Source organism: Drosophila yakuba, chromosome 2L (genome assembly GCF_016746365.2).
Source record: "Drosophila yakuba strain Tai18E2 chromosome 2L, Prin_Dyak_Tai18E2_2.1, whole genome shotgun sequence".
Taxonomy (NCBI): domain Eukaryota; kingdom Metazoa; phylum Arthropoda; class Insecta; order Diptera; family Drosophilidae; genus Drosophila; species Drosophila yakuba.
In genome coordinates this window covers 3770192-3794552 of record NC_052527.2, presented here as the reverse complement: position 1 = coordinate 3794552, position 24361 = coordinate 3770192, and the positions used below count along the sequence as shown (strand labels likewise).

General features: G+C 41.9%; 6 protein-coding genes across 18 annotated transcripts; 4 read left to right on the top strand and 2 right to left on the bottom strand.

Annotated features, from left to right (window-relative positions):
- Positions 1-368: 368 nt before the first annotated feature.
- On the bottom strand, positions 369-11194 carry LOC6526767 (potassium voltage-gated channel protein Shaw). 12 transcript variants are annotated; one of them, XR_001454315.2, is made up of 11 exons: positions 10887-11193; positions 8400-8429; positions 8204-8334; positions 7686-7896; positions 7511-7628; positions 7254-7448; positions 6688-6906; positions 6018-6621; positions 5493-5621; positions 4009-4333; positions 2309-2446 (listed from the first exon to the last, which is right to left on the bottom strand). XR_001454315.2 is itself a non-coding variant. In XM_015197970.2 (10 exons), exons 4-10 carry the CDS (start codon positions 7892-7894, stop codon positions 2124-2126), a joined length of 1815 nt encoding a protein of 604 aa, XP_015053456.1. In that variant the 5' UTR covers positions 7895-7896; positions 8204-8334; positions 8400-8429; positions 10887-11194; the 3' UTR covers positions 369-2123. The 12 variants fall into 12 exon arrangements, 6 of the variants coding, with proteins under 6 accessions (XP_015053456.1, XP_039226466.1, XP_039226465.1 ...); XR_006245103.1 differs by having other exon boundaries at positions 2313-2446; positions 3256-4333; XR_006245102.1 differs by having other exon boundaries at positions 2327-2464; positions 3256-4333.
- Positions 11195-11744: 550 nt separating this feature from the next.
- Positions 11745-15119, bottom strand: LOC6526766 (glycerophosphocholine phosphodiesterase GPCPD1). 2 transcript variants are annotated; one of them, XM_002087833.3, is made up of 5 exons: positions 14725-15119; positions 14045-14447; positions 12436-13893; positions 12237-12383; positions 11745-12165 (listed from the first exon to the last, which is right to left on the bottom strand). In XM_002087833.3, the coding sequence occupies exons 2-5, from the start codon at positions 14444-14446 to the stop codon at positions 12046-12048; spliced, it is 2127 nt and encodes a 708-aa protein (XP_002087869.1). In that variant the 5' UTR covers position 14447; positions 14725-15119; the 3' UTR covers positions 11745-12045. The 2 variants fall into 2 exon arrangements, with proteins under 2 accessions (XP_002087869.1, XP_039226546.1); XM_039370612.1 differs by lacking the exon at positions 14725-15119 and having other exon boundaries at positions 13957-14168.
- A 455-nt stretch (positions 15120-15574) lies between these two features.
- Positions 15575-16324, top strand: LOC6526765. The gene is made up of 2 exons (XM_002087832.4): positions 15575-16024; positions 16080-16324. Exons 1-2 carry the CDS (start codon positions 15740-15742, stop codon positions 16251-16253), a joined length of 459 nt encoding a protein of 152 aa, XP_002087868.1. The 5' UTR covers positions 15575-15739; the 3' UTR covers positions 16254-16324.
- Positions 16325-16716: 392 nt separating this feature from the next.
- On the top strand, positions 16717-21161 carry LOC6526764 (chromosome transmission fidelity protein 18 homolog). The gene is made up of 12 exons (XM_002087831.4): positions 16717-17679; positions 17729-18308; positions 18361-18589; positions 18653-18769; positions 18826-18928; positions 18985-19124; positions 19183-19417; positions 19738-19913; positions 19973-20106; positions 20170-20390; positions 20848-20911; positions 20972-21161. Exons 1-12 carry the CDS (start codon positions 16798-16800, stop codon positions 21070-21072), a joined length of 2982 nt encoding a protein of 993 aa, XP_002087867.1. The 5' UTR covers positions 16717-16797; the 3' UTR covers positions 21073-21161.
- A 181-nt stretch (positions 21162-21342) lies between these two features.
- On the top strand, positions 21343-21894 carry LOC6526763. The gene is made up of 2 exons (XM_002087830.4): positions 21343-21510; positions 21650-21894. The coding sequence occupies exons 1-2, from the start codon at positions 21354-21356 to the stop codon at positions 21859-21861; spliced, it is 369 nt and encodes a 122-aa protein (XP_002087866.2). The 5' UTR covers positions 21343-21353; the 3' UTR covers positions 21862-21894.
- Positions 21895-22961: 1067 nt separating this feature from the next.
- LOC6526762 (boophilin-G2) lies at positions 22962-24275 on the top strand. The gene is made up of 2 exons (XM_002087829.3): positions 22962-23595; positions 23894-24275. The coding sequence occupies exons 1-2, from the start codon at positions 23502-23504 to the stop codon at positions 24103-24105; spliced, it is 306 nt and encodes a 101-aa protein (XP_002087865.1). The 5' UTR covers positions 22962-23501; the 3' UTR covers positions 24106-24275.
- Positions 24276-24361: the final 86 nt, after the last annotated feature.

The following is a 24361-nucleotide window of genomic DNA, read 5'->3' as shown; positions in this document are numbered from 1 at the left end:
AAATTCATATATATATATTTGTTCAATTATATATATAAATGTATATATAATTAGCTTATTTTTCTTTGTTCAAGAATTATTGAGAGAACAATTTGTTTTGTTTAGTTCAAATAGTATACAATTTGCTTAACTATACAATTAAAAAACTGTTTCGAAATCATAGCGAGTAAACGAAACGATATAAACAATTGTTTGTATCCATTTCCTATAGCTTGCAATATTTAATATTAATTCAATTATTATTAATGCTTTGTTCATTATAAAAACTTAACAAATGTTACCCAAACTTCGTTTATTTGTTGCCCATCTTCGATCTTAATGTTGCTTAAGTTTTGCATCTTATTATTCCGCTTGTTTTTGTTCCATTGTTTGTTTTCAGTAATTATCATGTTTATTCTTACAAGTATGTGGGCAAAATGACTGCTGAGAGTGATATATTTATATATATACTCGTATATATTCAAAATGTACAAGAGAATTAGCTAATGACTTGCGCAAGTGAAATCAAAGGAAAATTGGGGAAAAACAATTTTGCTAACCTGTTTGCTTCTTTTAACCAACCCAGTGAGTTTTTGGGCTAAGTCCACCCACTTAACCCCACAGCAATTTGTAAACTTTTTCAACAAATTCAAGTTAACTGAAAGGAACTGTAAGAAATTCCCTGCCGCTTCTGGATTCTTTGTTTGTTTTGCATTTACTCAGGATACTCGTTGCTTGCGGAGAACCAAACAAATTTTTATAGAAATAATTTGCATTTTAACTGGCAGAAATTTCGAAATTTTCTTTAAGGTTCGTTTCCCTAGCTTGTTGATATGTGAGCCAACTTTTTGGGTTGGAAAAATATAAGAAGCGTTTTAACTGCCAACTTACCGAGTAATCCCAGCTTGTAAGTGAGTGATGAGCGAAAAGTGCCAACAGTTGGAAAATTTCGTTTGTTTTTCTTCGGCTTCAACTTTTCCCCGGAAAACTTTGGCGTCTTTTGTTGAAGAAACCAGCAGCACCTTTCCTATTTTTAATTCGGGAAAAAGTTGAAGTCAACACGTGCGCTGGGCCCGAACGAATTTTAAAAATGTATATGTACTCTTTGATTGGTTTCTGTTTAATTAAGCTTCTCAAACCGCGTTTGAGTTGGAGTCCCCCTCTATAAATATATCAAATTAAAGCTTTCAACCGAACTGCCCCACGAGAACTGATGGGCAGTCGAGTCTTTACACAACGCATAAGGAACTGGCAAACCGAGTTGTAAAGCATTTAGGATTATATACACTGCTTGTCGATTTAATATATCTATGGCTTATATAGAAAATGGATCGTTAGCAAGCTTGCAATCGGTAAAAACACTTTGTATGGTTAAAAACATGGTTTCGGCTCTGTCTTGGTTAACTCTCGATGGTAAAATGTTGGCTTCAAGCAATTGGATTATCTATATTTAGCTAATGTTATGCTTAGATTCGATATTGATAGGTATGTCGTGATATGGTAAACACAAATTTCGAGTCTAGGTATCAGAGATGGATAGATCATTATTAGAATACAATTACATTAGGTTAAAAACATATTTTATTGCCGGGTTAAACAAAAATATCATCTTTAGAATGGTTTTGTAACTGGTCTTGAACCAAAGTATTGCTTTAATATTGGCCATTTCGTTTCTTTGAGACATAATTTATAGAATATATAGCATTCGATATATAAACGTAAGCAACTAATATATAATAACAGTCAAAATGCTTATATAGAGTAATATCCTAAACCTCTTCTGAAATCAAAGAATACTCTTCATAATATAGCATCACAATTGATATTTGATTTAAGGTTGATCTCCAACTGATTCTGATCCATTGTAGACTCGTTGGTGAATATATGATATTCATTTCGATATTTTTCGAGTTGATTTTTTAAGAGGTTCTGCGAAACACAGTGAGTGATATGGGGGAAACAAAGACGATCTATAATCGGTGATAATCAGTAATAGGTTAGGATCCTTTTGAAACACACCATCTTTGTTCTTAGTGAATACGTATGCGAAGGCTCAGTATGACATCGAATAGATATTGCTTATTGGGGGATATGGGGATCGTGGATACATAGCAGGTGGCTGAGTCCTTGGCTAGGCTGCTCCTTTAGAGGAACGCCTTCTTGCTGGTCTCCTGGGCCGTGGTGGTGGTGGTCGAGATGCCCAGATCCTTGCCCACGCTCGCTGTGGTGGACACCGCAATGCTGGGTGGTGGTGCTGCTGCTTGTGGTGCACTAGTGGCTCCAGTGGTTCCACTAGCTCCAATTCCGGATGCCGTCAGCCCCCCAGCCGAACTGGCCGGGGGAGGGGGTGTGGCTGCCAGGGGGGTGGGTATACGGGGCTGAAACGTAGGCTTGCCCATCGCCAGGGCAGGATTGAGATCCAACATTGTCCTGGGACTCATGGCCACAATGCTTGCGCCCAGCGGACCTGCGAAAAGTTGAGCAACTTTTTGTTTTAACCCCGCCACAGAAAGGATTATCAGTTTCGGTTTCGGTTTCGGGTGGATAGGAAGAAGGTGGAGTAGGTGGATTTATATAGCCGGAAACAATAGATAGAGATAGCAGTGGGAAGTCCAGGATGAGTAAGAGAGAAAACAGAGAAAGAAAAAGAGAGAGAGAAATAAGTATTATTTTCATTAAGTTGGTTAGTCAAGCTGGAGTTTCCAAATTTGGTCAACTTTGATTTTTTTTTTTATATGGCAAGGTGGGATGCAACTTTGCTCGCTTATTTTTTTTTTTTCAAAATTGCTGATGGTATATTACTGGGTGCACTTGGTTACTACGATATACGAGGGGTGGTGGTGGTTTTCTTGGGACGGGGTAAGTGTAACACGAACATGATTACAAACATCACACACAACTATGGAAACACTAATCACACTCCAAGACTCGGGTCAAAATCGGGTCACATGCAGCATGCTCGGCAAATAAACACACACATAAGGCTAGATACAATATCTGCAAACTACGTTTAGCAAAGATTTCCGCTCGGTTGGATAAGTTGGACTCAGGCAGAGTGGAGGGGTAAAACTTTGTAGAATCAAATGCTGGAAATGCTGGGAAATCGGATTTGTGAAGGTGGCTCTAAACTCTAGAGTTTCTGCTTGCTACGAACTAGTTTCCAAGTTTTTCAACTATTTGACACTTTTAGTTGGGGATTTTTTTTGGGTTGGAAGAGAGCAAGAAAGTTGGAGGTTATTAGGGGTAGATAATAAAGGTTTCTTAACCAACACACACCCGCCCAGCAGAGTCCGAGTTTTGGTTAGCTGATAGTTAGATGATAGATGAGCGAACCGGGGATTTCTTATTTCTTTACATTTCGTATATAACTGAGGTTTCGTTTTGATTTTGTTTCGATTTTTTTTCGATTTTGTTGCCGAGTTTTTCTTGTTTTTTTAGTTTTTTTTTTTATACTGTGTCTTGAGCTGGCTTATCAAATTACAAAATATCTTTCTGGTTCTGTTCTGTATTCTGTTTTAGTCGAAACTGAAGGCCATATCTGAAATACAAGAGTTCGAGATAATACAAAGTAGATTCCAAGTTTTTCGATCAATTACATAGCTAAGGGATCTCTGATTCGGGGCAATTAGACTAGAACAAAAGGTCACAAAGTTACACACGCACACACAGAGAATGAGAGAGGATACGTTTACAGATCTGAATATAGTATATAGTATAAAGTATCTTATACACTTCTAACGAAGAAACGAACGAGCCAGAACTGAAGAACAACACGTACACGATATATATGTAATATAATATAATTTATATAAAGATAGGTGGAGAAATATAGAGAGAGAGAGAGGAAAACACGTAGAAAATTACATATTGTAGTTATATATACGATTATATAGCAGGTTGGAGTGGTAGTAGTGACAGTAGATATCAGTAGCAGACGTCGTCCATATTCAAAGTAACCATACGAGTATTCATATATGTATGTATCTATGGCTATTTGGCATCCAGAAAGTGTGCCTTCGATCCACGTACCACGATCCAATATGGTCTATATCCGCTATATGATCTTTATCCAGTCCTTGGGTTGCGTTTTCGGTTTCTCTCAACTTTTCCTTCGTTTACTCTGATAGATCAGTTTGCCAAATTCTTATATGGGAAAATATCATCATCATCTCTCATTGCAAGTTCTAGTTTGGAAGTAATGGTATTTGGGGGAATATTGGTTCTTCAGCTGGTTTTGTTGTGGTTGTGGTTGTTGTCGTATCGTGGTTCATGTTGTTGCTGTTGTGTTTGTTGGCTTAGAGCAGCCTGCTCTTTTTGCCATCGCGCGGTTTGCCAATCATTGTTGTATATTCATCTATTTACACAAGATTTTTGGGGTTTGGATTGGATCGTTTATCAATAAAATGAAATTATATTAAAGTAAACGAAAGTATTTGGAGCATAGATATCAAAAATCAATGGTTGAAATAGGTACATATATAAAATAGAGTCTCGTATCTGGGTATAAAAATCATTGAAGAAAGGGAAAAAATATATATATATATATATTGCGATACATATTCTTGTATTTTGCTGACTCAATGGAATAAAGTACATCCCAAACTGATTTGAGGGCGATGACTTTGAATATACAAGTATGCCTTCGATGTATGAAGAAAAAGTAAAGGTCTGCTTATTACATTATGTTATGGAAATGACTTGAATATTTGGCTTTACGCTTGGAGTTCAGGTTAATTGTAGATCGATAGGTATGTAAAAAGAATTAAGAAAAGGTAACTAAAAGCTTTATATCTTTCTCTAGCATATATTCGTTACTTTATAGAATATATTTTTTACTAACAAAATTCCTTGTTTACATTCCCATCAAGTTTGCACTCGAACTCCATGATACACCATTAAAGTCCCTTTGAATGATTTGCGTGAAATTAAAGCTAAGCTTGAAATTGAGAAAACTGGAGTATGAATAAAGAAGCCTTAAATGCATGGTAAATTACATAGAGTACATATATACACGTACACGACGAATGATATGTTAATTAATGGATATAGTATAGCCAAAAGGAGAAGCGCACCCAAAATCAGGAGTCGTAATGGGTCAAAGATTTGCATTTACTGGGCTCTTACATTACTATCTTTCACTATTAATATTCATTTGCCAGGAGAAACTGCGAGACGGCACAAAGGATAACGAGTATTTATTACTGGGTTGTGTATTGCAATGTTAATCCATTGAACTTCGATTACTTTTCAACTGAGGGTGCAGCTGTGCGAGCTTTTAAAGACAGGTTAAGAACTTGTTTGCTTTGTATTAGCTGGCTTGCTCGTCCTTTGTACTTTTAGTGGAATTCATTTGTTTTTGGCGGTGCCTTTTTGAAGCTCAGTTTGTTTCAATTGGTTTTTTTTTTTTGGACTTTGTATTATACTTTGTTGGTGGCTTTAGCTTTGGCTTGCATTTTGCTTGGATTGCGGGAATCAGTGTGTTGTAACTCCTTTAAGGACACTCAAAGACTCACCTGACTTGGGACTGACCAGGTCCTTGGTTTTATTGTTCATGCGACGTGGTCCAGTACCGCCGGATCCCATGGGACCGGAGTGGGGACCCGAGCCCGGGGTGCCACAGCCACTGACACCACCAGGTGCACCTGGAAGATACAATCATGGTTATTGGCATAAAGATACAGAAAAAACTACGTAGTAGTTATTGAAGTATTGCAATAGCCCTAGATATTTGTATAAAATGTTTGCGCAACTTGTTTATTCCCGCATTTCTCTCACTAATTTACACAATATTGTAAACACGCCTCATTGCTGAATTTACTATAAACGATTCTATTTTCATTATATTCGCATTAATCGTAATTTACGATATATTGAGGTAATTACAGTAAATCAACTAAAAGTTGGATTAGCTTCTTGAATATATACGTAGGCATTTGAGGTGACTTTAAGCTATTGAAAAGATGTGATATACTCAGAGGACAAACATAGCTTGTGTATATTGTATATGACTGAAGGTATTCTAAATGACTGCCACTCACCTGGCAGTCTGGGCTGCCGCGGTTGCTCGACGGGAAGCACTCGTCTCCGCTTCTTTGGCAGTTTGGCCCTGGCCTGCGTGTGCGAGTAGTACATGGCGAAGTTGCTGACGATGACGGGCACTGGCAGTGCGATGGTTAGTACGCCGGCTAGGGCGCAGAGGGCGCCCACGAACATGCCGATGTAGGTTTTGGGGGCCATGTCACCGTAGCCGACGGTGGTCATGGTGACCAGGGCCCACCACAGGCCCAGCGGTATGCTGTTGAAATCGTTGTGGGGATTCGGCTGGATGCGTTCCGCATAGTAGACGAGGCTGGCAAAGATCACGATGCCCAGGACAAGGAAGAACACCAGCAGGGTTAGCTCCTTGGCCGAGGCACGGAACGTCTGGATTAGGATCTTCAGTCCGGACGAGTGACGCGTCAGCTTGAACAGACGCATGATGCGGATGATCGAGAAGAACTCGAGGATGTCAGCGTTCTCCAGGTGCGATGCGAACCGCTGAAGCACTAGATCGATATAAAAACTAAGCGTCGCTATGTAGTCTATGATGTTAACAGATGACTTGATGAATTCCCACTTGTTCGGCGATGAGATAAAGCGCACCTGAAAGGGTTATGAGATTAATTGCAGGTTTTTAACTGGCAGTTTGTAAGATTTGTAAATAGTTACCAATATTTCAAAGGTAAACCAGGCATTGCACACGCATTCGATATAGAAGAAGGCTATGTGCGCATTGGTCTGCGTTTTGTCCAGAAACCAGCCATTACTTCCATTCGCAGTTTTCACTGTAATATTCCGGACGATGGGCACCCGCATGTCGGGATGGGTCTTCAGGCAGAACGACAGGATCGAAATGCAGATGAAGAACACCGAAACCACGCCAATAGTCTAGAAGTTAAGCGACAATATTATAATTTAATAAATCTTGTATCTATAACAATTTATTCGCATGATTAATTTCGGTACATGTTTTGGTTCATTCACTTGAATTAAAAATAGATGTCTTGTCGTCTGTGTATTCTCAACTATAATATAATTACTTATTAGAATGCTTTTAAAGTGCAATTTTATGTGGGTGTTCTCTTCACTCATTCGGAAAATTGCTCAGCATGCATATAACTTAATTGAAATGTGAATTAAAGTGTTTCTTCTGACAAGTGCAATTTTAAATGAAAATGATGAAAGATTTTGATAAATATAGAATGCATTACAATATCCAAATAGAGATCACTTACCTTGGCTGCATTGGAACTGTAGGGCTCATCGAACAAGGACCAAATGCGCGGCTTCATTTCCTGCCACCAGGATATGGTGCCTTTGTAGTAGTCCTCCTCGAAGCCAAATTTGCGTGCCAGTTCCTCCTCGGACGGTTTTTCCGTATCCAGATCGAGACGATCGAGTACGGCTAGGGTTTCCTGGGTGTCGCGATGCTGCAAGTAATAAAATGTGACCTTAAAATTTCACTATTATTCGGATAAAATGTGGGTCTTACCTGTGTGTAGGTCATCCAACAGCAGGGCTCCACTTGGTTCGAGTCTAGGCCCCAGAACTCCAATTCCTCCTCAAACAGCGGTCCGCACACATCCGTGGGATAATGCAGCTTTCCAGTTCTGTGCAATTTTGCAATGTTATTACTATATATAGGAATGTGATTGATATATATGTACCTGTAATAGTTGAGCACTTGTGCGAAGACGCCCGGATGCCGATCAAAGAAGTACTCATTCAGTATCGGATCATAGTTGGCCAGGGCCTCTGTCAGTCGCGATAATCGCGTAGCCGGAATCTTTTTCAGTGTGGCCTTGTAGGTTTCATGCCGAATGCCACCCACATTGAGCACCACCCGGTTCTCCGAGTCCATGTTGATCAGATTCATGGCTGCATGCGCATAGTGTTGCATTTTTTTAGGTATATAAGTCATTGTCTGGATCAAAGGCTCTAAAGCCAACCAATCAAAATGAGGCTTTCTTTTTAGATATATTGTTTAATTAAATTAGGATTTAAAAAATAAGGTAAACTTTCAGTGTAACTGAGTTGTGGGTTTGCGTTTCAGTTTCTTGTGTTTTTTTTTATGTGAGGTGCTTTGAAAACCTTAATACTTCGTGGGTGAGTGTGTTTTGTGTGGGCTTATGTTTTCTATTGTTTATTGAGACTTTATTGTTCTGCTTTTTTTTTGCTATCCAACCTGAATGCTTTTCGTTGTCCTTGCCCACGATTTATGCAGTTGTGCGTACCACTCCTTCAAGGCACCACTTCGATCCACTCTTCGGCACCCAATGGGGATCAGGTCTCAGGTCTCAGGACCTCGGACCACCACTGCAAAATATTTGGCCAGATGTTAGGAACATTGATCCATTGATCTTTGCAATCGAGCTACTCACTATGTTGGGGCTGAGTTGGACAACATGCCGCTGTAATAAAAAGGACGAAAATTATTATAACTCGACTTTAAATTCTTTGTTATAGTTTTAGAGCAATATTTGGTATGGAAAGTTTTCGAGGTATTCGTGAAGTAATTACACATTCATATTAAGAAGACGTATGGATCCCTTTATTTTAATGGTTCGTAATTATGAGTTTATGACCTAGACACATGTGCTGCATATCCACAACGGCTTTTATATACGCACGCACACCTATTTTTAGGAACAACTAATGTAGTGGGTGTCCATGGAAAATGTAATATATTTTGGGGAACATTTCATCACTTACTACTTTAAAAATGTGTTATAATAACGTATAATTAATCATTAAAGATATTCCCAATCAAATCACTTGACCTCGCCTTCAAAAGTAAGGCAAACAAATTATTGATTCTAAATCAATATTTGGGATATACAAATCATTGCGAAATTCAAATATTTCATATCATTTCAGATGCGGGGCCAACTTTCGCACATCTTCGGTTTATACAATTTGTTTACCCATAAGATAAAGAACATGGATCAGTTATGCCAAAGCCAAATCAAAAAGATTCAGTTATGTATTATAGTAAAGTGTGCCGGATGGAATAGGTAAAAGTAACTCGTTCTATAAATTGATGTATGCATCCGATGATTCAATGCCTGGATTCACTTTATTTAGCGAGTACTTCTACGCCGCATAAATTTTTAGAATCAACAAACCCGACGCTCAAACTAAGGCCATTTATTTGGAAAATAGGCAATAATATTCGATTCGATTGAATTGACCCATTAGCAGCTCGTGAAGCGCATCCCACTGATGATTATTTTCCCTTTTTCCAAGATCTGACTAAATATAGTTGAACCGTATCATCGATAGCGTCATCAATTCAGGAGAGTGGCACGAAGGAGTCTATATTTTGGTATATAATAAAATAAAATAAAAACGAAAAATAAAAGGAGCTGAACGTAACGGAATAATGAAATTGCCTTTCGTGATTTGCACAAAAGGCAAATATTTGTTCTTAAACAATATTTAGTTTTGGCGCTGCATTGTTTACACTCTCGCACGCACCGATACAAATGAATCTGGGTGCTGGGTACTCGCCGCTACAGCAGCGGTCAAAAGCATAATTCCGGAAACGGCATTACCACCCAAAAATTCAGAAGGAAATAATAATAAATAAGGTACTTTTCTTTACGGTTTCTCAAAGAGAAATATGCAGATAGATTTCGTCTTGCGCAATATTTGACATAGGTTACTTAAAAACTCCAAGTTTGTTCCTCGCCTTTGTGGATATGTCTACCCCTATCTGTATAGTGATTGCTCTTGCTGTTGGAAAGGTGACTATTATGTGGGCCGAGACTGTGTGCACATCATGTACACAGAGTGAGCAACAGCCTCATGTCCGTCTTACTTCTGTGGTCCAACTGTCCGCCCGTCCCTGTCTGTCCGGCTGTTCTTTTTCTGTTGTCGATTCCCATCATTGTCCATTTGGTGTTTACTCGCAGCCGGCTGGCTGCCCCTCGATTTGGATTCTCGATTTTCGAATCAGCGCCATAAAAATACAAAACAACTCACACACAATTTTCATGAGGCTTTATAAACAAAACAAACAAGCCAAACACACGCTGAGGGCAGTTTTCCTGTCCGGGAAAGTGGTGGAATTCAGTTGCAATTAATGCTAATGATTATGTTATACACACACTGCTGCCGTTTCGGGATTGCCAAACTCTAGCTTAATATTCATGGGTTTAAAGTGTGTGTATATAGTACGTATATAGTGTATATATGGTGCACATATACGTGTATATTTAGCCGCATTATTTATTCACTTCTAATGAGCGGGGGCAAACTTGTAAGCTCCCCTAGAAAACACACAATTTTTGGCCACAACCAGAAGTATTTAAAATGGGTTTCGGCTTTTTTCTTACCACCAACCATTTTTTTTTTAACCGACTTTCCTTCCCCCAGAAAGAACATTACACGCAAGTAAAGTAGTTAGAAGGTGGCTTAACTGCCTCCTGGGGGGAAAAACTGGGAAATGGCTGAGGGAAAGGGAAATGAGAAGGAAAGGAAAGGGAAGGACAGGGAAGGGGTGGTGCACACACAGTAGGTCAGGAGTGTTTTGTAAGTAGCGTGTTTTTGTTGTGGTATGAAGTTGCCTTCCTCGGTTAACTTGGCGTATACTTGATATACACACACACATACACACAGCAGTACATACACGTGTGTGTTGTCGTCGCGCACGCATCGATTTTTCCGTTTTTGGTGTATCACAAACTTCCTTATTGTCCGCCACCGCAGGATCGACTTTAAAGGCTATGTTAAGTAGTACTCCTCCAACCTGCCCAGCAATATACTCGTATACCCCATAGCCACCATTCGCCGTCGAAGAAAACCATATCCACATTCATATCAATATCCATATCCATATTCCTGTCCCGCCTTCTCCGATTTCTCACCTATTCTCTCATCCTGCGGCCTCGTTGCGCTCTGCCCATAAACATAGTTCCGATACTGGGAATTTTTGGGGAGTCTGGTCGCAGGAAAAGTCGGAGAAACACGGGAAAGCCAATGTTTTGGGGCTTGGTAAAAATTGCGAAAAAACAAAAAGGGGTTAACTAAGCCGAGGACTATTTCACTACAACACTACACTCGTTTTCCTTGTGGGGGCGCCTCCTTCCACTTAATCTTTCTTTCTTTCCGGGGAGTTGGCCGTCCGATCTCTTCGCGCGCGCGTTCCGAACCGTTCGAGGCGATTTTACAAACTGAAAAGGAATCCGAACAAACCGCACCAACACCGATGGCAGTTTCGTGCTCCGTTCTCTCTGGAGGGATGTGAATTTGTTTTTCATCTCCGCATCGAGTGCATGCGCACTGCCACTCTGCATTTTCCATTTTCATTCCATTTTCTTTTGCTCTGACATTCACTTGAGGGTGCCGCCAATATGCAACACTGCGTATGAGTGATGTAGAAAACATTTTCAAATTTAAAATTCACTGTAGGACAACCATAAAAAGAGAACTCGAATTTCTTCTACTATTTTGTTCAAAAATATTTAATAATTTCACATTATTATTTAGCTTTACACAACTGCTTATAATATAATTAATATATAATTCCGAGCAGAAAAAAAATCAAAACAGCAAAAATCAGGAAACGCAGTCCATTTATGTACCACTTATATGGTGATATTCTAAGATATTCAATTGTTTTGATAGAAAAAGATTCAATCAGATCCAATCAGACGATGACATTTAAATAAACAAATTAAAATTCATCGTACACTTGTGACTACTTTGAAATAAAACAAAAACAATTCAGTTTATGTAAGATTTGTATTTATAAGATTTTTGGGAACGTAAGTTCTGAAGTACAGAGCAGCTTTGTTTAAAAAAAAAACGAAAAAGTTACACGTAAAAGTTCCTAATTTGGTCGAACAGAGATTAAGTAACTTGTAATGAACCTATTCATAAAAATCAAATGCAATTTGCTAAGTGACGAAATGGAGCAGATGTAATGGCAAATGTGATAATCTGATAAGTTTTGGTCCTAGCAGAGCGGTATTTTCGTACATAAAGATGAGTATAAAATAGTCGATCGGTTTCGATATTCAGATTCTATGCCTGCTGCTCCTCGTTGCCGTCGGCAGAGGTGTGCCACACATGCCCCATTTCCAGGGCCTGCAACTTGAGCAGTTCCTTTTGGCTGTCCTTGGCCTGAAGGTGGAACACACTTTGCTGGAGGGAGATTATAAAATGATTAATGGTATATATTACTTCTTTGTTGCACAATAAGTTCAAGGACTCACCTTGACCTCCTTGGTGGTCAGGACATCCATTTTGTCGTAGATAATGGCATGTAGCCCGAGTTCCTTCAACAGCTTAATGGTATCCTTGGAGTTGTTGTCGTCGCCCCAGCAAAACAGCACCAACCCACGCTCCTTGGCCAGATTCACCTAAAAGCGTCCGTAGCTGAATGGTTCACGATTCGAGAGTGGATCATGTTACCTGACTGGGATCTCGCAGCAGGTCCTCCGTGTGTGCCACAACACCCAGGAACTCCATGGCCACCGCGTGCCACACGGCCAGCTCCATGGAGTTGCCCCTAGGGTCCATATACTTCTGGTATTTCGTAGTCCTCCCGAGGGTTAGAAACATGACTGGGTATCGATTTTGCTTGAATCTCAGAATGGTGCAGATATCTGGATCGAAACAACTCAGTACTATCCTGCGATTCCCTGCCTTTCGTAGGATGACATCCAATATGCAATCGATATAGAGATTTCTGTCCACCACATGCTCGAATTCTTCCTCCATTTTGCCATCCTCCAGCCGCTGAGACCACTTGATTTCAATGTTGAAGCCCACATGGACATCAAGGGCATCCAGGACATCGCATAGCTGGGGAAACGGCTGGTGCTCCAAACAATCATCATTGTGAAACGAGCGCGTCTCCCTGGACAGACCCTCAGCAATATGGTACACCTTCAGTTTCTTCAACTGCTCCAGGGACAGCTCTCGCATCGGTAGGGCCAGGAAATCGTGCTCCTGCATACTGCACTTGGACTTCAGGGAAACATAGATCATGAAGTCGTGATACACCACCGGCACCAGATCCTTGCTGAGTTGAACATCGAACTCCACCATATCGGCACCATGCTCAGCGGCATTCTTCAATGAAGTAATGGTGTTCTCCCGAATCACAGCGTCCTTGGCCTTGAAACTGGTTCCGGAACCACGGTGGCCCACATCCAGTCCCGTCCACTTGTTGTTCCAGTATCGGGCATAGCTGACACTCATGTCCATGAGCGCGCACAGCGATGAGGGCTTCACGATAAGATAACCAAGGCGCATCATTCCCAGAGGTCGATGGCCCTTGGCACAGGTTATCGGTAGCTCCAAGTTGCCTTCAGATCGCTTAAAAAGATTGGGCAGCACATAATGATAGCCCAAGTGATTCGGTGGACCATCTTCCCTGGCCACCCGGGAGCTGTAGCTGTACAAATCAATCAGATAGGCCGTGTTCTCGAAGTCTCCGACGGTCAGGTGGAATATAACCAAATCGGTGGGTCCACAGCCGGTGCCGAACTGCTCCTGACTTCTGATTTCGCACTCGTCGGCACTCAAGGTGACAACCTCGCTAAAGGCAAACGCTGTGGAGGATTCACCGCCGTTCTCCTTGGTATCATGGGTGTCGTTCGACAAGGAATCCTCCATGGGGGAAGAGGGCAGCGTGGCATCACAGCTGGCACTCGGAATACTCAGGTTCATGGGCGTCACTTTGACCTGGATGTGCCTTCGTTTCATGCGCTGCTTAAACGTGAACGGCGCATAAAAGAACTTCAGCTGCACCAGGGTCTCCTTGGTCAGCCAGCCGCGGTCCACCTTCTCCTGGCCATTAATCGAGCCAAATATGTCACTCTGATTCTTGGCAGGCTGCTCATCCAGCTCCTTGATTCTTCTGGGCTGTAAGAAAACGGAATCTCTTAGCATTGTTATTGGGCAGGTAGCAAATCATGATTCCCATACGAGTGCATACAAATCAAATCCGTTCCCAGGTCCAGCTGGATTTTTGGACTCTACTCGTATGAGGTCAGTACGTAATGTATTTGTAAACCTGTAAATGCGTTTCCCAACGACGGACCACCAGCTGCTCCGTGCCGGGATCGACGGCACAGACCATATAGCGATACTCCGTGTCACAGTGACGCGGAATATAGATCTCTCCTGTCCACAGATTGCCATACTCATCCTGGTCCTCCTCATTCTTGGCCAAAAGCGCCGCTCCCGAGTGCTGCCAGTTGCCCAGGGACTCGCAGTTACCCACAATGGCCAGCTGCTCGTTGGACGCCAGTTCCTGGTTCATCAGCACCCGGAAGGTCCACAGTCTGTTGGTGGTTATGTCGCCGAAGATTCGGCGCGATTCCAGTCGGTTGCCGTTCTCCGAGGACGCGGGACAGGATGATGGCGCCGCCATAGCATCCTCGTCGCCATCGTGTGAGGCCAGCCAGTTGTGCATTCTGTGGGGTTGTATATAATTAGTATTATAATAAACTATTCAAATTTACATGTTTGGAAGATAGCGAATCAGCAACTCTCCCTTTTATCGTGTACTGTGCTCGTTAGCCTATACGCACTGTACTTTAATCATTTTCATCGGCGGTCACAAGTTGATGTTTGATTTTATCGAGCGCAAGTAATTCGAAGACATTAACACACCATTAATTTCACTTGCAGTCCGATTGTTTGTATTTTCTTATCAGTGGATGACGTAAATAAATAACTTTTATCACTTACTTTGCGTGGGTGTGTGCTGAAATCGAATAATAAACCCAAATCGCTTTGTTTTGATTTGGTTTCCCGTACTCCTCGCCCTCTCTCTCTCTCTCTTGTTAATTTTCCTAGATTTTCTTGGATTTTTCTACGAATACACGGAACTATAACAAAAGTACGCAAACTGAGGAGTCGGCCGATTTTTTGCTCATAGCAGCTGTTTTTGTTCGCGGATTTCGGTTAACAATACATCATGTTTTTCGCTTTTAGGGGCGGGGAGTAAACTGTACAATGTTGCAGACTCTAGTGGATATAACTATATATTATCTGAACGATTTCAGCGCCGCAGGGGCTTCCGATCCGCCTAAAACTGTGAGTTGCATTATTTTGTTATCTATAAGTTCACTGAGCGATTTTAGCGAGTGATGAGAAAAGTATTTGAATGTCAATATATCGATAGGTTTTCGGGAAAATTATAATTATTATTATTATTATTGGTAAGTACTTAAGACACTTGAAAATTATACATTCGGTATATACGGCAACCAATATAACAAATTTATAAATTTTTAAATTGAGATTTGAGTTCATTCTTACAGTGGTGGCAGTGCGAACAGCTGTTTTTTCAGGGTGACCATTTTTCGTGAAATCAGTGTATCTCAGAATTTTTAGAAAAGTATCTGAGAAATTGTAGCTATGTATCTGCAAAGGAGGAAATATTAAGCTTAGAAATGTTGGCTTCTTTTAGTGCATGCGATTCTTTCAAGTATTTTTTAATAAAAGGGAGCATAAATGTGTATATATATAAATGTATATGTGTGTGTACAAGCTCCAGATTGCAAAATAAATAAAAAAAGAGAAAATTAAGCCCGCCAAAGCGATTGCAGTTTGGCAAGATTTAGGGCTTTCTGCCAGCGACCTGTGTGGGTGTTTTCCAGAATTTTCTGCAGTGGATCGTGGCTTGTGCCGCAGTGCACTTGCTTTTTAAACGTGGAGGAGATAAGAGGTGCCGAACAAAAAACTTTCTGTGCAACATATTATGGAGGAATACAAAACAATTATAAAAACTTCTGATCTACCTCACGAATATATTTATGACGATGACAAACTAGTTTCGAACACGCTGGAGTCCGAATTAAATAAACGAGATATTTTGCATTCGGCTGCTGTTGCTGCTGAAGCCAAACCGAAAACAAAAAAAATTTCGCGCTCCATTCCGCCGTATCCGCATGCGGCTCGGCTGAAATATGGTGTTCGTGTTTATGAATATGGTGAGCCCAGGAAACAAAGCTACAGATCGAATTTATGGAAGGAGGCCTACAGTGTGAGTAGGAATCGAATGGCATGAGCATGAGCCCTAAATAAAACAACTATTTCAGATACTCCACCCGCGATTGGACATTGAAGAGACAATCGCAGGAAAGGAAAAACTGAGAACGCAGATACATCCGTGTTTGCACAGGATTAAAGGACTTTTGGATCCGGACACCTGCCCCAATTGTCCGCGGTGTCAAAAGCCCATTTCGTCCACCAAAGTTTGGAGATTAGCATAGTGACGAATGCAAGCAAACATTTACATAGATCTCTATACTTATATACTCAAATAAACGTTTTTGAAGAAAGATATGCAACTGCAATCAGCTGAATCATCATTTCCGGCTGGATTTTCCATTTTGGCGGGAAAGCACTTTGTGAAATAGAGATAGAAAAAAGGGAAAAAGAGATAGAAAAATGTGCGTGTCGTAGCAAATAGCTTTGGAGTGCGAGCAAGACCGATAGTTACCAAAAAATATGACCGCGCCGAATCCAATAGCAATAGCCATTATTAAAACTAGTCATATAAGGTTTTTCATTTACATTCAATATACTTATAAATATATACACCTTTTCTTAATACACTTATAAATGTAAGAAATGCAATGAAATGATTGGAGCTCAGTAAATCATTCAGCTTGTAGCAGCCAGCACTTAGATAGTTTCATGAGATGGCAACTCTGCCACACAACAGCTGTTCATTTTGGCGCGAAATACCAGTGCAACAATTTGTTTATATATAAATAAATAAATACAATATATATACTTTCGTGGGAAACCAGAATGGACCAGTATCCGGATGAGAACGAGGAGTTCGAGCTGCAATACCAAGACGAACTAGAGCTGCTGGAGGATTTGCCGGACGAGTTCACCGCATACGATGGACCCAGCACATCAAAACAGGCGGCTGCGAAGCAAAAGGAAAACAGAGCTCCTGCCCCGGCATTGAAGGATGTCACCCGGGTTGGAAACTCCACTCTGGGATCGCCACAACTGTCGCAGATTACCTTTGGAAGCAGCCAGCTGGGTGGCGAAGATGAGGGAGAGGGCACTGCAACTGGAGGCCATGTCAATCGGCGGCTTTTTGGAACGCCCAAAGGTCCATCGGTGGGCAGGGGCTGCTCCACGCCCTTCCAGCGAATGTCCGCCATCCAGGAGCTGGAAAACACACAACTAACCAGCCGGGGCTTTGGCCTGGAAAAGGAAAATCCAGCAGCAAATCAGCTCCAGGAAGTGGGTCTTAAGAATGTCAATAAGCGGCGCCTGGAACGTGATCTCTTCGGGGACATTGATGACCTGTTCCACGAGTCCTACGAGGACCCCATGGTGAAGAAAGCACGAACCGAGGAGCAGCGAGATCACGAGGCCATCGACAGGATTCTCGAGCTGCGGCGAAAGCTGCGAGAGTCCAGCAAAACTCTGCGAAAGGATGACGTAAGTCGCCTGAAGGCGCTGCACGACTTCAAGATGAGAAACCTATCGTACGAGATCCCAAACTGGCCCTTCCTGGCCATTCAGCGCAGTGATCTCGAGCGGATCTACGTGAGATTCCACTCCGAGGACTATGAGCAAAGGCAATTGGATCTGATCAGTGCCAGAGGCGAGGTGGTGGGCAGTCTTTTGGGCGAGGCCAAGGAGAAGGTCTGGCAGGAAGCCGGGGAAATAGTGAGTATCCGGAAATGTCACCACAGCCAACTAATATAGTCATCTGCAGGTCTTAAGTCGCGCAACAGCCGCAGAAGAGGCAGATGTAACACTCGTGGATAGCAACTCCAATACAGAACCCGGACGCCTTTGGGTGGACAAGTACAAGCCAAGGAAATACATCGACCTGCTCTCCGATGAAATGACCAACAGGAGCCTGCTCTACTGGCTGAAAATGTGGGACAAAGTGGTCTTTGGCAAAGCCTTCCACAGCAAACGGGAACAGGAGGCGGTGACCGCAGAGGGCGGCACTGCTGGAGGAGCTGGCAACCAGCTGAATAGCTTTAATAAGCGCACGGGCAAATTCGAATCCAATGGCGGCTGGCGGCAGCGCAAGTCTCGACAAGCTCTCAACACAAATGTGGATGCCTTGGGTAGGCCCATGCAGAAGGTGGCACTACTATGTGGTCCTCCAGGTCTGGGTAAAACTACACTGGCGCACACGATCGCCCGGCATGCTGGTTACAATGTCCGGGAGATTAACGCATCCGATGATCGCAGTCCAGAGGCCTTCAAACTGGCTTTGGAGAATGGCACACAAATGTCTTCGGTTCTGAATGAAGACAAACGACCCAATTGCATTGTTTTAGGTGCGCAAATATCTTTTAAACTTTTAATATATATACTAAAACTTTCCTCTAGATGAAATCGATGGCGCCCCTCGTCAATCTATTGAGTATCTGGTCAAGTTCATCAGCGATGCTGTCTACAGCAAAGTCAAAGTCAAAGGAGCCAAGGCAGAGCACAACGTCCTAAAGCGACCCATTATCTGCATTTGCAACGATGTCTACGATCCCGCCCTGCGTCCTTTAAGACAGGTGGCCTTCGTGGTCAGTTTCCCGCCCATCGATGCAGCGCGTCTGGCGGAAAGGTACACTCATTTATATATATTAAAATAGTATACATTCTGTAGGCAATAATATCTTACTTTCAGATTAGTTAAAATTGCTCACAGAGAGCAGCTGAAAACGGACTTTGGTTCTCTTATCGCTCTAGCGGAGAAATCCGGAAACGATGTGAGGAGCTGTATATCATCCATGCAGTTTTTTAAGTGAGCAACTACTTCATATTTATTCATTTCTATTCTAACGATAATTCAATTTGCAGTGCCCAAAAGCACAGTCTAACTCTGCAAGATGTGCTCAACAATAATCTGGGTCAAAAGGACAGGCATCAAGGACTTTTCGCCGTGTGGGATGCCATATTCCGGGTGAGCCTCTGTAGTTTATCTATTTGTGGGACAATTTAATGTAATCTCTTGTTTAGATACAACGTCCGCGGAAAACCCTGCAGACAGACGTCAATAAGGTCGATGAGCCCGCCCAGGTCACAATGACAAACACGTCTGTGACAACGCGAGTTCGCAATGTTCTGGAGGTTGTCCACTCCAGTGGGGATTACGAAAGGTAATCATCGCACTTTAAATTATAACAAAAGGTATTTACATTTTCTTTGATTTGCTAGACTAATGCAAGGCGTGTATGAGAATTACCTGCAACAGAAGATGCCCGATCCGAACTTTACGGGCGTGTGCGAAGCGCTCAAATGGTTTTGCTTCACGGATACGGTGCAGCATCAGATCAGCAGACAGCAGAACTACAGTGTGTACCCGTACATGCAGTACGGTTTTGTCGTTTGGCATTTGCTGTTTGCCACACTGGCCTGGCCGAAAATCGCATTTCCCACGCGTGGCTTTGAGGTGAGCTACAGAAAGAAAAAGAAAACGAAACGAAACGAAACGATGACGAGATGATGGCCCCGAGCCACATTATTTCTTTTGAACGCAGAGAGGCTGCTTCTTTGAGGCAGGCTCATGATTTATGCAGGCGTCATTAGCCGGGGCAAACATCCCCGGCCAAGCCCTGTGGAAAGTGCATAATCAACACAATCAAGCCATGTAATTTCTTGTCCATTATGTGCCTCAAATGCAATCACAAGATTAATGAGACTCCTGCATAGATTTCGCACTGTTTGCCCAAGGACCAACCCTACTTTTTCTCTATACTCGTATCCTTGCAGTTCCAGCAGAAGAGCACCAACCAGAGAAACATCTTTCAGGCCATCTGCAAAGGTGTCACCACCTCTGCACTGGGTGTGGGTCAGGGCGGAACTCTGCTCCTCGATACGGTGCCGCTGCTGAAGAGGATTCTATCGCCGCAACTACGCTCCGTCGCTGTGCAGTTGCTGTCTCCAAAGTGAGTACTCCTGGATTACCTCAGGACATTCCTATGAATGCATATTTCATTAACCACAGGGAGCAGCAGGACTTGCGTCACACCATCGAGGTGATGGTTGATCTCGGCCTAACGTTCGTGCAGGTCAAGTCCCAGGAAGGACATTATGTCTTTCAAACCGAACCAGATCTCGATGCACTCAGTGCTTTTCCAGGTGGGTCCCAAGACACGAATGCAAAGCCTATTTAAAACTAAATTCGTTTCCATTTATCCGCAGGCTACACAGGGCTCTCGCTTCCCTACTTTAGTCGCCAGTTGATAGCCCGCGAGGTGGACTTGGAACGCATCCGACGAGCTGCCCCCAAGGGCGGAGCACCCTCAGCTCCGGCCGCAAAAAAGAAGCCAACAGGAGCTGCAGCGCAGCTGCCCAATCATTTGCAAACATTGAAGCCGAAACCAATTTCGGCCTCTAATATGCACAGTGCACCCAAGCAGCAGGTGAATCTATGAGCATTTGCATGCCTTGCATTTACTTAGCAGCAATTTACTTGCAAATTCCCGCCACTCTTCCAAGAGAAGTGCGCATATGCTTCGGTCGAACCTGAGTTCACCTCCTTTCCACCACCAAATGCTTTTCCTTTTGCTGTTTAAGCCGCAGCTTTTTCCTTGTGGCAAATCCTTGCAAAGCTAATAACCCATAAGGGGATTCCAGCGGTATTGTCATTGGAGTCGTAATGTGGGATCAGCGCAAACGAACATTTATTGCTCGTCTTAAGCGAAGGCGACTGGAAAAGCTACGTTATTGTTTACTTCACGAGGGCACTCACTTTTGTACGCTCTTTTTATTCCCGAAAAAACGCGTACAATAACCTGAAGTTATTTCAAATTATATACTTGCTTTTGAATGTTGGATTATTTTGTACGCTTTACTAATTTCTATGCAATTTCTTTTCAGCTCACAAAGGACTTTTTTGGCCGCATTACTCACAAATCGACCTCGACAAACTCAGCTGAGGAATGTAAGCTACTCAAATTTCTAAAGTTTTCCATAATCGTTTAACACTCTAATTTTTTCCCAGCCAAGACCGATGCTATTGTGAAAAGTCCTATTTGGTATCGCTACAAGGAGGGTTTCAACAACGCCGTCCGCAAGGATGTTCACATTCACGAACTGCTTTAACCAACTTCCAATGATTTCCCGCACAACTCTTTTACCTTATTTATTATAAAAGATAATACACAAAAAACAATGTTTTTTACAAGCCGGAAGCTGTATGGCAACACTTATGTATGGAACCCAAAAGGGGCATCGTTCTTTTATCATTGAATTTTTGTGGGAAATTCACAAAGACAACTATAACTCCGCTCGTGCTGGGCTTTGATATGTATTACAAGTGATTGTAGTTGGCTGTGCGTTCCTTATCGCGGGTCTCAGTGGGTTGAGCTCGGTAGTGTTCCCGAATGCCTCGGTTACTCAGTTGTCCGCCGCCAGTCCAGATGCCTCGACACAAGCCCGCGTCGGTGGTGCTAACGCTGCTGTTGGTGGTGCTCTTGACGCTCATCCACCACCACTGCCGCACAGATGCTAGATTCGTGCCCAGTCCGCCAGCGATACCCAGTGAGTAGCCTGATCGACGACGACGACGACGGGGGTGTCACAGAAGTAAACGTTGTTACCATGCCAAAATGATTAGTACCTTCTTTCTGCGACCCCCAAGCTAAAGTTCGTTGAACATCACTAATGATTTAATCGCTAGGTATTTGCAAAAAACCACCGCCACGTTCGGAAGGCGTTTGTGCCATTGATATCGAGGGTTTCTATTACGATCCGATTACATTCGACTGTAAGATGTACAAGATCGGTGCATGCCACTTGATTCGTGGCCAGAGTTTTGGAAGTCAGCAGGATTGCGTTTCCACCTGTATCCATGGGATACGCCGGAATCATGACTTTTATGTGAACGAGTAATATAAATAAATACGTAAACAAATGTACCAGTAATGAATGAGTTTGATTCGCTGAGAGTTGATGAAATCTTCGAGAGCGGCAAACAAATTGCGTCGAAATGTTTAGTCTCATCTGGTTGTCAATCATCCGCCCCGTTGACCCGTGACGTAATTGTGTTTATTTTTTTTCATTGGTCGCACTATCAAAACGTGCGGAAATCTGTGATTGTGGCCCGTTTGGCACTCAAAGTTACTTAGTTGAACATTGAAACGCGGCTTATGTCAGCATATTCCTATGTTACCCTGGAATACAAAAAAAGTCGAATAGCTCTCTTAATTCATGTGATTGTACTTTATGTAGGTGATGTTATATATTTCCAGCTACATTATCTTGGCTTACATATTTAAATTACTTTAGAAAAATTCATAAAAGATTGTAAATAACACGAACATGGGTTAATGCAAACCTAAATACAGTGCAAAATCTACAAGCCAAAGCAAACAATGTTGTTTTTTGGTTTCACTCCATTACAACACTGCAATCTTTTTTGCTATTGATATAGATGATGCACCTGATAATAGTAAGCAAATATGACTGATGCATCTATTTACTTAGGGCATAAGTAGTTCGTTGCGTATACGTCACGTTGGCCTTATCAGCCGTGCACCTCTCTGCGTTCATCTTAGCCTTCTGCAACAGGCACTGGCCGGATTTAGCTGGAATTGGAGGAGAGTAGAGCTCATAACGATCATCCTCGATCGATCTCCCATGCAAAACCGCAGTTTTCGATGCTGAATTCTTATCAATTAAGACACGCAGAGAATCCCTGTTTGTTTTAATTTAATAATGCTATATATTCAAACAAATAATAATAATAATGTTGCGGAAACTTAAAAATATTATTGATTTAAACGTCTTAAGCTGAATATACGTTCAAGTAGTAGGACATAAGCTTGCCCTACAAATTGTGAAAATGTTAAAATTACTTTTAAAAAATCCGCATTTTGTTCTGTGTACGTTTCAATTCTCTCAGCTGGGTTCGAATCAGCAGAGCTGCTGGCAGAGGCACTCAGATTACAAATGTGTGCCTCGGATGCCTTTTGTTCGAGGTTTCAAGTCGAGTTCGCGACTCGACGTTTAGTCAGTGACCAAGTGTGTGGTGAACCAAATCCGTTTCTTCATCCATCGAAGAATCTACAGAATTTCAAAACTGCGCAGACAAAGTCCAAGAAAACTTGCAATAGAACCCTGGAGTATTCCCTATCTGTACCTTCCCAACTGGCAACAGCTGCAACAAAGACTTAGCGCATTTTTTCGGCTGGAAATTTGCACTCTAGATGAACTTTGCCAAGCGACGAGTATAAAAAACTCATAAAATACAGCGGAATTGCGAAAAGAAAATAAATAATTGAGAAGAGCAGACGGATCGGCCGATCATCCATATACTATAGGCTTTCAATCACTGTAGAATCGGACACATTCCGCACTGTCTCTTATATATGGCGAGCTGCTGCGCATTTGTGTTTGTCCTGAACCAGACTGACATCATCGGGGCCAAGGAGCAAAGCAGAGCTGCAATACAGAGTTGACCAACTTGAGCCACAGGACTCCATTCCGAGGAGAGAACTACCAACCAGAGCAATTTCAAAAGTTTGGTCAAAATGGCCAACCACAGTCAGCTGAGGATCACCATTGGATTTTGTGTGATTTTGGCCATTATTCTGGACCAACAATTCACTGCAGAGGCTCTCGTTCGTAAGTATTCAGAGATTTCTCATAATCAATCAGTAAAAAAATATTGTAAAAATGTATAACATGGTGTTGGGTTATCTGTTTCTCAACCTGTCAATGCCAAAATTCTGAGGGCAATGACTTTGCGTTATAAATTGATTTTCTTATATCACAAACTAAATTCTGCAAATTTGTTATGTTAAAAATTATGGTTTCCTTACTTTAGTGACATATTATCGAACATATTATAAATATTTCCAAATTGAAAGTAATTTAAATGATATAAATGTTATATACAATATTAATTTGTGCCATGTTCCAGGAGATGCGTGCCAGATGGAGCCGAGTACGAATGGAGTGTGTGGTCCTACTACCGTGGGAATATTCTATGATCCCGAGACACAACGTTGTCAGTATAGGGGATGCGGTAATCGAAAGCTCTTCAGAACCCTTGAAGACTGTGAAAAGATTTGCAACAATCCGCGGCACGTGAAGCGGCGCAACCAAGCAAAAGCCAATGAAACCTCACATTGAATACATTGCTAATTTAAACGTGGCTTATTTTAGTGGAATGTAATTATACTACTTTCATGTTCGATGGTTAAATTTGTTTAAACTGAGAACAGTAAGCTTATTGTGATCCATTTTGTATATGATCTTTAAAGTGGATTTTATACTCGAATAAAAATGTAGTTTGTAATATATATTTGTTAGTTTGACAAAAATGTAGAGCTTGTAACTGAAATTAGAGCGGTAATTTCTCTAAGCAGCTTTAGACTTCCTTTAACCT